Source organism: Protobothrops mucrosquamatus, unplaced genomic scaffold (genome assembly GCF_001527695.2).
Source record: "Protobothrops mucrosquamatus isolate PMUCROS unplaced genomic scaffold, P.Mucros_1.0 scaffold553, whole genome shotgun sequence".
Lineage (NCBI taxonomy): Eukaryota > Metazoa > Chordata > Lepidosauria > Squamata > Viperidae > Protobothrops > Protobothrops mucrosquamatus.
In genome coordinates this window covers 60269-71254 of record NW_015386856.1, presented here as the reverse complement: position 1 = coordinate 71254, position 10986 = coordinate 60269, and the positions used below count along the sequence as shown (strand labels likewise).

General features: G+C 50.9%; 1 protein-coding gene across 1 annotated transcript; it reads left to right on the top strand.

Moving 5' to 3' along the window:
• The first annotated feature begins 970 nt into the window (after positions 1-970).
• On the top strand, positions 971-10115 carry FAM83H (family with sequence similarity 83 member H). Its single transcript, XM_015817114.1, has 4 exons — positions 971-1426; positions 5901-6065; positions 7025-7149; positions 7496-10115. The coding sequence occupies exons 1-4, from the start codon at positions 971-973 to the stop codon at positions 10113-10115; spliced, it is 3366 nt and encodes a 1121-aa protein (XP_015672600.1).
• The last annotated feature ends 871 nt before the right edge of the window (positions 10116-10986 follow it).

Here is a 10986-nt window from a genome sequence, read left to right as displayed (position 1 = left end):
AATCCTGCTACTGTTCAGGAGAGAGTCCTGGGTTCCGCTTCCCCTCAAAGGGGCTCCTTTGCCAGGCCGTGCCATGGGAAATGGAGGCGGTGTGTGAGGGTCAGAAGGGCCCTTGGAAGCTCCAGGCCTCCCACTCCCCCTTTTCCTGCTTGACAGCTGCTGTTTTCTTTTACCTCAAGATGGTGGTACAGCTGTTTTTGCTTCTGCCCAAGGTTTCTCTGCTGCCTCCCGGTTTTGGGGGGCTTGCCAGAATTGAGAGCTCTCCATGGTGCAAAAAACGGCACAATGCTCTTTAGTCAGTGGCACTTTTCACCTGGCCCAGGGATTTGCCCATCCCCCTTGAGACCTTCTCTGTTGGGAAGGCTGTTCTTCCTCCTGGCAGCACTCCCCCACAAATATACTCCCTCTGTGCAAAACACAGCGTGGTGTTTGAGCTACAGAGGAAGCAAAATGGCCTGGCTTAAACGTTGGGATATCCTTTGAGCTCCACCAGTGCAAACTAGGTGCTGTGGGATGATTTCCCCTCCCATTGGGGGGGGCGAGTTTTTGTCTGAATCTCTGGCACAGAGAGAAGCCCCAGTGACTGGAGAGGAAAGCAGGTGCGAAGGGCACAACTGGCAAAATCCTCTTTGACGGGACCCCTGCTGGAGCTGCTGCTGCACGGCATCACTCCAGCCGCCTGGATCGGCCGCTGGGGGTGCTGGGGGGGGGAGTGTGTGCGGGCCTGCCCAGAAAGCCTTGCCACAGAACCAGAGAGCCCTCCCCCCAACTCGGGCTTCTCTGGCCGGTGGCCCTGGCCTTTCCAGTTGGGGATGCCCCTCCAGAGAGGGACTCCCGGTGATCAGAGTAGAACGAAGGGACGCTGCTTGCCCCAGCCCTTGGGGGTCGCTCTGGGGAGCAAGATGGGCGGCACACGCACTGAATCAACCAACCGGCCTCTTCTTTCCCCCCCACAGAGGCTTCTGCTGCCATGGCTCGCCGGTCACAGAGCTCCTCCCAAGGGGACAACCCTCTGGATCCCAACTACCTGCCGCCCCACTACAAGGAGTACTACCGGCTGGCGCTGGACTTGCTGGCAGAGGAGGGCAAGGAGAGCTACCACCGGTTTCTGGCGGAGGAGGCGGCCCCGGATTTCCTCTGCCCCTCGGAGGTCGAGCACATCACGCAGCACCTGCAGAAGCCGCAATGCACCTCTCAGGAGGGAGGCGGCAGCACGGACTCCAGCCCGCCGGACGCGGACACGGACGGTTCCTCAGGCACTTACTGGCCAATGAACTCTGACCTGGCCGTTCCAGAGCTGGATCTGGGCTGGCCAATGGTCTTTGGGTTCCGGGGAACAGAGGTGACTACTTTGGTACAGCCCCCACCCCCGGATAACCCCAGCATCAAGGAGGAGGCACGCCGAATGATTCGGGCTGCACAGCAGGTGGGAGAGCGAGAGGCAGAACTGTGAGGTTGTGGTTGTGGAAGACAGGGGAGACAGTGGGGGGTGGGGGTGGTCAGAGGTTCTAGGAGAGAAGCAGAGAAGTGGGTGAGACAGTTGGCTTTCCACTCCAGATAATGATTTTTTTTTCTTTCAGTGGTCTTTGGGCCGTTTTTAGTTCTTGATCTCCCCTCAGAATTTTGTGTATGAGTTGTGTTTCTATTCTGACCTGTTTTCTCCTGCTTTCGGAGAGCCATGGAGCTGGAAGTGAGCATTTCAGTTCAGCCCACTTCTCCACGCAGGAGTCCAGCAAAGGGGGGTGGTTCCTCCCACGCCCCCCCAAGCAACTGACACCAGGGTTAACTTCCTGTTTCCATTGGGACCTTACAATTTACCAGATCCCTCTTTCAAAAGCGGTGTTATTCTGATCACTTTCCAACCCTCTGATGCAAGAACTAACTGTAGGGACTTGGCCGTCTCTCTCTCTCTCTCTCTCTCTCTCGGTTGATGGTGCAGTTTTCCCCTTGAATTCATGGACGGATGTAGAGTTAGAAGGGGCTATTTATCTCATTGGATCCCACCCTGCTCAGTGAAGAAACCTAAACGCCGCCCGAGGTCAGTTTGAGGAGTCTCTGTGAGGGAGGGCCCACCACCAGCTTTATAGTCAAACCGCTCTGCCCTTGAGGGCCGTTTTCCTAATGTTCTCCCAGAATTGCTTGTCTCCACTCCACTTAGGAAGTTAGGAATCCAGGTCACTTGCCTTCTCATTCATCTCCGGGCAAGGCTCCGTCTCTCTGCAGACTGGCACCTTTGACCATAGAGGAAAATCATACAATTGTAGGGCTGGAAGGGACCTTGGAGGTCTTCTGGTCCAACCCCCTGCCTAGGGCAAGAGTCCTTATACCATCCCGAACAAATGGCTGTCCAACCATGTTTGGCCACCCTTTCCCACTGCACCATCTTTGCGGCGTGGCTGGTCCCTCCCCTTTCCTCTCCCACCTGCTCCGCCAGGGCTGCTAAAGGAGACCGGCCACACTTGCTCTCGGCCTCCCTGACCCTTTCCTGCACCCCCCTGTCTGCGGGACGACATACACCGAGCCGCAAGCTAGTCCCGCTGGTCGGGTCGGCTGTGCAGAAGAGAGCTGAAGCCTAGAAAACTGAGTCAAATAAGCTATGATTCAATTGAATGGTGGGGGAACCCAGGGGCCATTTTTATGCGGCCCCTCTTCACTTCCACTTCTGGGTTTGGACTGCGCTCAGATGAGCCCCCTGCACCCCTCCCCATCCAGGAAAGTTCATTCAGGTTATTTTATTATGAATCACTCCATTGGGACGCAGCCTGACCCACCCAGGCTCCTAAGTCTCCACATTGGGAGGGATTTCCTGGAAGTGAGGGCTGAGAAAAGAGGCAACTCATTTAGAGCCTCCCCCGCCCCTTCAGTGGAGGTCTCCTAACAGCAGGTGGAGGTTCATCCGTCCAAAATGGTTTTGCAGATCCTATACTCAACCTGGGAAGGACTGGAGGATCCTTTCAACTGTGATTTTATGAATCCTCTTGAACTCTTCATCCCACTCAATTTTCTTTCTTTGAAAATAATTCCTCTGAATTTCCTAAAAATTAGTCTTTTTGCAACCTTTTGCCAGAAAATAAATTTCTGTTTCTTTTAATACCTATTTATGGATCACTATTCAACTTGTTAAAAAGGATTGAATCTGATTACTATATAATCAGATTTGTGCAATTTCTCCTGAAAACACTCTGAGTCAGTGACTGTCACCATCTCATGTGAATCTCAGAAATTTGTTTACTGATTATGTGTGTAATGCGCAAAATTGTTTCATTGTTGCACATGCTTAGCATGTTAGAAATACAGGGTGACTTGCCACTGTGCTATTAGTAATGCCCTTAATGCGCAAAATTTTACTAGGGCACGGGTGTTAGGCCACTGTGCTGAATGAACATTCGGGGAGGGGACTGTTAAAACAGGCTCACATACATTTTTTTTTTTTAAGTAAAAGGTAAAGGTAAGCATTTCTCCTGTCCAGTCATGTTGGACTCTAGGGGGCGATACTCATCACCGTTTCCTAACTGAGGGAACCAGCATTGTCCTAAGATGCTTCCGCGGTCATGTGTCCAGCATGACTATATGCTAAAGGCGCAGGAAATGCTGTGACCTTCCCACCAAAGTGGTATCTATTTACTTACTCGCATTTGCATGTTTTCAGACTGCTTGCTGGGCAGGAGCTGGAGCCAGTAACGGGAGCTCACCCAGTCGTGCAGTGCTCGGGTCTCGAACCTGGACTGTTAGCTTTCCATTTGACAAGCTCCACAACTTTAGCCACTGAACTATTGAGCTCCTTTTTTAAAAAGAAAAAATAGAAATTAAAAATATACAGATTTAAAAATATACAAATTTACAAAATGCATGTCACAAAAACAATGAAGACATAGTATGGTGATCCCTATATTATAAAGAATTAAAACATAATAAATGAATAATTTAATAATAAAAGCATAATTTTAGTAACCCATCTAAACATAAAAAAGGCAAAGGCTTCCCCTATCCAGTCATGTCTGACCCTTAAGGGGCGGTGTTCAACTCCCTCCTTTGGCCAAGGGAGCCAGGGTTGTCCGAAGACAATTTCTGTGGTCACGTGCCCGGCACGGCTACACGCCAAAGGCGCCCAGAACACGGTGACCTTCCCACCGAAGTGGTACCTATTTACTCGCATTTGCATGCTTTCAAACGGCTAGATGGGCAGGTGGAAATCTAAAATCTAAACATAAATCTAAACATAAGAAAAGGCAAATAAGGAAAAGCACCCCAAAGTCTAATCTTGTCTGGTGTCATCATAAATGTCCCTATTTTATGTATTCTAAATACTGAAGCATATGACACAAAAGTCGTATTTCCTGTTCCAAGGAAATGTGTTATGCTCTTTGAAGATTTTCAGGATAGGAGTAGGGTTCCCAAATGTTTAAAAGATTCCTTATAATTTCAAGAATGTGGGGGGGGGAAATAAAAATACAGGAAAGTTTCAGGTCTAGATAAAACAGAAGAGAATGGAAGTTGCGGCCAGTCTGAACACCCTGCGTGTGAATGACGCTGCCTGCCCGGCCCTTTTGGGGAGCGACCCCAGAAAAGCTCTTTAAGAACTAAGAAGCGGTTCCCCTTCCCACCTCCCTCCCCAGACACAGGCACATGGAGCCAGCATCTTTGGGGGTTTTATTGGCCGTTGCTGACTGCATGTAAAGCATAAAAAAAAATAAAAATCCAATTCTGTACTCATCCATTGCAAAACCAAATCATTTAATAATTGTTTTGATTTTCTGTGCCCTTAACAGTTTCATCTTATTTAGACTTCCTTAAGTAATTTAAAAAAAAATGTCTACAAGATCAGTGGTTATCGATCAGTCATAAATTGACTTCCAATTCTTAGCTAGTGCTTCAGAAACATTTTGAGAATAAAAATCAAACAGTGATTTATACAGGCAGTCTTCAACCTTCGACCACAATTGGACCCAAAATTTCTGTAACTAAGTGAGATAGTTTTAAAGTGAATCCCTGTAGTTGTTAAGTTAGAATCACGGCCGTTAAGTGAATCCAGCTTCCCCCATTGACTTTGCTTGTCAGAAGGTCGCAAAAGGGCATCACGTGACACCCCCCCCCCAGGGCACTGTGTCATAAATATGAGTCAGTTGTCCAGCATCTGAATTTTGATCAGTGATCCTGGGGACGCTGCAATAGTCATAAGTGTGAAAAAAGTCATAAATCACTTTTTTCAGTGCTGTTGTAACTTCAAACGGTCGCTAAATGAACTGTTGTAAATTGAGGATTACCTGTAATATGATATTATGTATAAAAACTACACTTATTATCTCCACAGAGCACAATGTTTAGAACGTTTACAAAATTTACATTTACAATTACAAAAATGTTGAATTCTTTCGTAAGGGTTGGGCAAAGCTAAACGTCTTAAACATTTTCTTCACATTTTCTCCTTGTGACTTTTGCTTAAGGTTTAATCTAACTTCCCATATCCAGAACCTGGACAATAGACTGGTCAGTTGCTGTGGTTGCTCTTGGGTGACTTGCCCCAGAACGGCATCGTCACGCCCAGCAAAGCTGCCCTTGCCGTTCGCGGGGCAGTGCAACACAGCCTGCCTCGGCTCTGCCCCTCCGAACCAGCCGGACGGAGGTTCCCGGGGACTCCTGGAAGGGAGGACGGGCCTCCTCGGGTGCTGTGGGTTGACCAGCCAGCCGGCCGAGGCTCAGGGTGTCTGGCCTGGGGAAAGGGAGCTCGTGCTGGTGCAGGGCAAAGGCTGCCGCCGCCTTCCTCTTGTCAAAAGCGGGCTAACTCAGGCAAGAGCGGAGGAAGTCTGGATGACCGAGTGTCACACAACGGAAGGCCAAGCCGGGAGACAGCTGGCCTCTCTGTCCAGGGTCCTAATCTGGGCTTTTTCCTACTCCCTCAGGTGGTTGCTATAGTAATGGATATTTTCACCGATGTGGACCTCTTGAGCGAGGTACTGGACGCGGCTGCACGCAGAGTTCCCGTCTACATCCTCCTGGACGAGATGCATGCCCCGCTCTTCCTGGACATGGCTGCCAAATGCAGAGTGAACCTCAACTTTGTGGAAGTGAGCACGGAAATGGGTCTGGAGGGATTTGGGGAGGGCAGGACAGATGCCAGCTGAGGGGGCAGCCCTCAGTCAGCGGGCACGAGTGAGTAGGGCCCCGCTGGAGGCAGAGCTGCAGAGCCAAAGGAGCAGCTCCTTTGATGGGGCCGAGGGAGCCTCGTTGATTTTTGCCTGACACGGCACAGGGCCTCCTGCTGGAGCAGAAGGCTGGATGGGAAGACCTCCGAGGCCTCTTCCGACTCCTCTGTTGTTCTGCTAATTTCTTCCTTTTGCCCAATGACTGACTGCAGTAGCCGGTGAGCCTCGACTCTCACAGCGGGCGATGTTGTACAATGCAGGACGGCCACAGGTCAGCCAATGAAGTGTTAATCTAGCATACTATCGGCACTAATATAGCTCTATGTAATGTTTGGTTCACTGTGTTGTGTGAACCCAGAACATCAGATCGATTAAATCACGATTTGATAAAAGTAGGAAAGTGTGTTTTGAGAACACAGGGCAACATCTTGTCTCATTCCGATGGACATTGTGATACTGAGCACATACTGGAAAAGTCTTTTGCAGTTGGCAGTCTGTGTGCCAGTTTCAGGACTAAGTTTCTCATAGGGAGAAGAAGTTTACCAAACATAAGGAAGAGTTAGGAACTTTTTCACATAAAGTGAAACAACATCACAAACTTCTACTAGCCGTCTTTGGTTTCCAGCTGAAAGGATCCAACCTGAGGGGCTCTCGGGAACAGGCAGGAGTCTCTGTTCACCCTCCAGCCCCAGCCCGACTCAGCTGACGCTGTTCTGGTCCAAGAGGAAAAACCACTTGAGCCTCTTGGGCAGGATGGAGGCTCAAAAGGCCAAGAGGGGAAATGCGGAGTGGGGGGTGGGGGGGTGGGGGGGGCTTGATGTCAAACGGAGGAGCTCACCAGGCCTCGGCACCTGCTGATTAGCCTCTTGGTTCCTTTGCAGTTCCTACGTGTGCGGACAGTTTCTGGCCCCACCTACTACTGCCGCACGGGGATGTCCTTCAAGGGCCATGTGAAGGAGAAGTTCTTGCTGGTGGACTGCATGGTGGTGCTGAGTGGCAGCTACAGGTGAGCAGGGAGGGGGCGGGTGGGCGGGTGGGTGGCCTGCACACCAGCGAATCGTGGGCATCCTAATGAGAACCTATAGGATAGAAGAACACCTCCCCCCCCCAGTTTCTCAAAAGAGATGCTGATAAAATAAGTCTTGACCATGGAACGTGGGTCCCACGAGGTCATCAGATTAAAAAAGTGGCTGACCGTCCAACTGACAATCGACCCCAGAGGTCCCATGGGCAATGGAAATGAAGAGATCTCTGCCTGGAGGTGTTCAGGGCGTGGCAGGGGGAGAAGTGTGGTGGGGGGGGGAAGCTGCAGCTCATATCAAAGACTCATTTTCCTCCTGCTCCCTTTGCAGCTTCATGTGGTCGTTTGAGAAGATCCACCGGAGCATCGCTCATATCTTCCAGGGTGAGCTGGTGGCCAGCTTTGACGAGGAATTCCGCATTCTTTTCGCCCAGTCGGACCCGCTGGTTCCTCCGTCCAACGTTTTAGTGAGGACAGAAACTCCGGTGGGGCCCTACAGCATGGCCCCCTTTGGCAACAACATGCCCTTCTTTCCAAAGAAGCCGCACCTGCTTTTCCCCCGAGAGGACAACCTTTTCTCGCCTTTCACGGACCGGATTGACCCGGACAGGTATTTCCTGTCTTCTTTGAGAAGAGACGACATGCTGCGTCACACCTTAGAGGGTTCGGCCATGAGAATGTACTCCAAAAAAATGGAAATGGAGAATTGCCAGGTGGACCCTGTTCGGGGCTACCTCCGTTCCAAGCAGCTGGAGATGGACTCATTTAAAAGGCACAGCTTCGCGGAAGGCACCTTTGAGAACTTTCAGTCCACAAAGCAGTTTTCTAAGCAGTTGTTCATGAACAATTTGGATGACTTTAAAATTCAGTCCAGTCATTTTCAAAAAGATCAGTTTTATCAGTATCAGTTTGAACATCCCCACGGGGCTCACAGGCCCCAGGGGCTTTTTGAAAGAATTCGAGGAAGCAGACTGGGATTCAATGAACCAGAAGATTATGCAGATGGATTTAGGTGTCCAGAACTGGAATCCAATTTCCCACAGGATGGGTACCCACTGCGGCTGGATTATGTGCCTTCCAATTCTTCTAAAGAAGTGCGACACGGCTCTGACCACCTGAATCCAGGAGGAAACGGTCTCCTCGGTCTTCCCTCGCTCAGAAGGCAGAACATGGGGCAGAAGTTTATGTGCCAGACGTCTCCCACGCAGAAGCAGAGCATGGAGCAGAGGCTTTTCCTGCACGACCAGGGCCAGGAGGCAGAGCAAGACAAGAAGGTTCAGGAGAACAGGGCAGGGTTGCGCAACTGGAGAATTTCCTCCTACCTCAGCGGGTATCAGTCTGACCCGGGAGAGGAAGGCCTTCCGATGATGCCGGTCGAGTCGGAGATGCATAACGAGGTACTTAGCTCTCCAGAACCCTTTAGCAAGTATCCCAGCGACCTCCTCCCCACTTTCAAACCTCCGCTTCCACTTCCAAATGCCAAAGACATTTCCAGAACGGAGAGATTGCCAGAAGAAACCTCGGTGGTGAAACAGGATCCCTTCAGGAGCAGAATAAATCCCTTGATCCAGAGGAGTTCGCGACTGAGATCTTCCCTTATTTTTAGTGCTGCCAAATTAGACCAGCCAAACTCATCCGCTGAGAAAGTCCAAATGGTACAAAAAGAGGAGACCTCCACCGAGGCAGTCAAGGGCACTGAAACCCTAAAAGCCACCACTGTCTCTAAAGTGGCCGAGCTGCTGGAAAAGTACAAGTCGGTGGGCAAAGACTCGCAAAGCCCCACCCTCAGTCACACCAAGGCTATGTCTGCCTTTCTCCAGGAAGAATCCCAGAATGCAGAAAAAAAGTACACCAAGTCGGTGCAGTACAAGATTCTGGAGAGCCGGGTGCGGGAGGACTCCAAAGACTCCTTCAGCCCCTACAAGCTGCACCCGGAGTCGGAGGAGCAATTTAGGGGGTTTGCCTCGGCCACCGACATGCTTAGTAAGGACCCCCTGGCCCACGGGAGCAATAAAACAGATAAGCTTGCTTCTCGATTCTACCCAGTAGACCAATCCAGCCTTCCAGGGAAGGAGAGCCTAATATTTGTGGGAGAAACTCAGAAACCTGCCATACCAGAGAGGGAGGAAAACTTGTCTTTCAAAGGAGGAGACGGGTCTGAAGCTGAAGGCCAGAAGCCAGCACAAGCCCCAGTCAGCACCATCTCCTCCAAGAACCAGGGCTCTGACAGCTCTCTCAGTAAGCCCGACGAAGAAATTTGCAAGCAGGAACAGAGTCCAAGAGAGTTTTTTAGGAAAGGATCTCTCAAGCTAAAGCAGTTGCTAAATCCCAAAGCTGAGAAAAAAACAGACGAAGAAACAGGCCCGGAGAGCTGGAAGCCAGATAAACTGAGCGCAGGAGCCCTCAAGCGAATGTCCCGGAGTGATTCTCAGGAGATTATAGAGGAGGAGAAATCGCCCAAACTGGCCGCACCAGTGCCTGTCTACAAGGCGAACCCAGCGCCTCAGCCGCGACTGCCCTCCGCCACGGCCAACGTCCTGTACAGCAGCAACCTCCGGGACGACACAAAGGTCATTCTGGAGCAAATTTCGGCCAACAGCCAGAAGAACCGGGCAGAGTTGGCCAGGCAGCTCCCAGCGGCCAGCAATCCTGAGCTGTCCAGGTCCGCCACAAGTTTAGACCGCAGAGGGGAAGAGAGGCACGCGGGGGTCAGCAGGTCAGAGAGCTTTGGGAGCCATAAGCGGGGCCTGCAGAGGGAGCCTTCCGAGGACCGGGATTCTCTTCTGAAGCGGATGGAGAGCATGAGGAAGGAGAAGCGAGTCTACAGCCGCTTCGAGGTTTTCTGCAAGAAGGAGGAACAAAGCGAGGAGGAATGTGAGACAGACGCCAAAGACAAGAAGATGGGGAAGTTCATGCCAAAACTCCTGGGGTCCTTCAAAACCAAAAAATGACTTTGAGGCAGCTGCCTGGGACGCCCCTGCCTGGGACCAAGGTTCGTGGCAGGTCTTCCTCTGCAGACCTTCCATTTCCAAGCCCTTTCTAGCAGCAGGACAGCTGGGCTGGGGCTGGGGGAGAGAGGAAAGGGGGGCCACCAAGCAGGATTAAATGACCATTGGGGGAATTAAGAGGCTAGCATCCCACTAGAGGTTAACTTTTTTTGGAAGGGATGGAGATTAGTCCCACGCTTAGGAACTTCCTCCAGGTATGGGAGAAAAACGCACCCATGTGAACGAAGAGGGAGCATTTGGCAACACAACTGTTTTTTGTGCAAATTCCAAGAACCCCATTCTTAGTACCCAGCTCAGGGCAACCGTCCTGGGCCACTGCCTCTCATCTTTTGCCTCTGCAGCAGCCCTTACTTGAGGGCCCATCATTTCACGGGACATTTTCTTTGTGGGAACACTCCATCTACGGTAGAGGGAAAGAGGCAGGAAGGAATCCACGAGGGAAGGTGAAGTCCACACAGAAAAGCACAGAGGTCATCTGGTCCATTAGAACAATGCTTCCCAGATCTGGGTAAATTATCCCAAAGTGGGTAAAAGTGTTTTTTTCTTTAGGTAACGGCACACGACCCGATTACCCAATCGCAACGGGGTCATTTAAATTGACTTAAAAGTGGTTTACTTACATTGGGTAAAAAGGACTTTCTGATAGGCAGTTTTGGATAAGCCCTGCAGGAGAACCTCTTTGCTAGATGACCATCTTGCTGGAAGACCTCCAGTAAAAGAGAATTTCCCTCATGGGCCAGCCTGTTGCACTCACTGACGTCCCCCTGAACCGCCCTTGTTCTTTGAGCATGCTGGTTCTGGCCCTGTCCTCCGA

Bases quoted from the DNA above. Each gene is read 5' to 3' on its own strand.
- FAM83H (XM_015817114.1), top strand. From the start codon at position 971: ATGGCTCGCCGGTCACAGAGCTCCTCCCAAGGGGACAACCCTCTGGAT. The intron at 1,427-5,900 runs GTGGGAGAGCGA...CTACTCCCTCAG, and splicing joins TGATTCGGGCTGCACAGCAG to GTGGTTGCTATAGTAATGGA. The intron at 6,066-7,024 runs GTGAGCACGGAA...GTTCCTTTGCAG, and splicing joins TGAACCTCAACTTTGTGGAA to TTCCTACGTGTGCGGACAGT.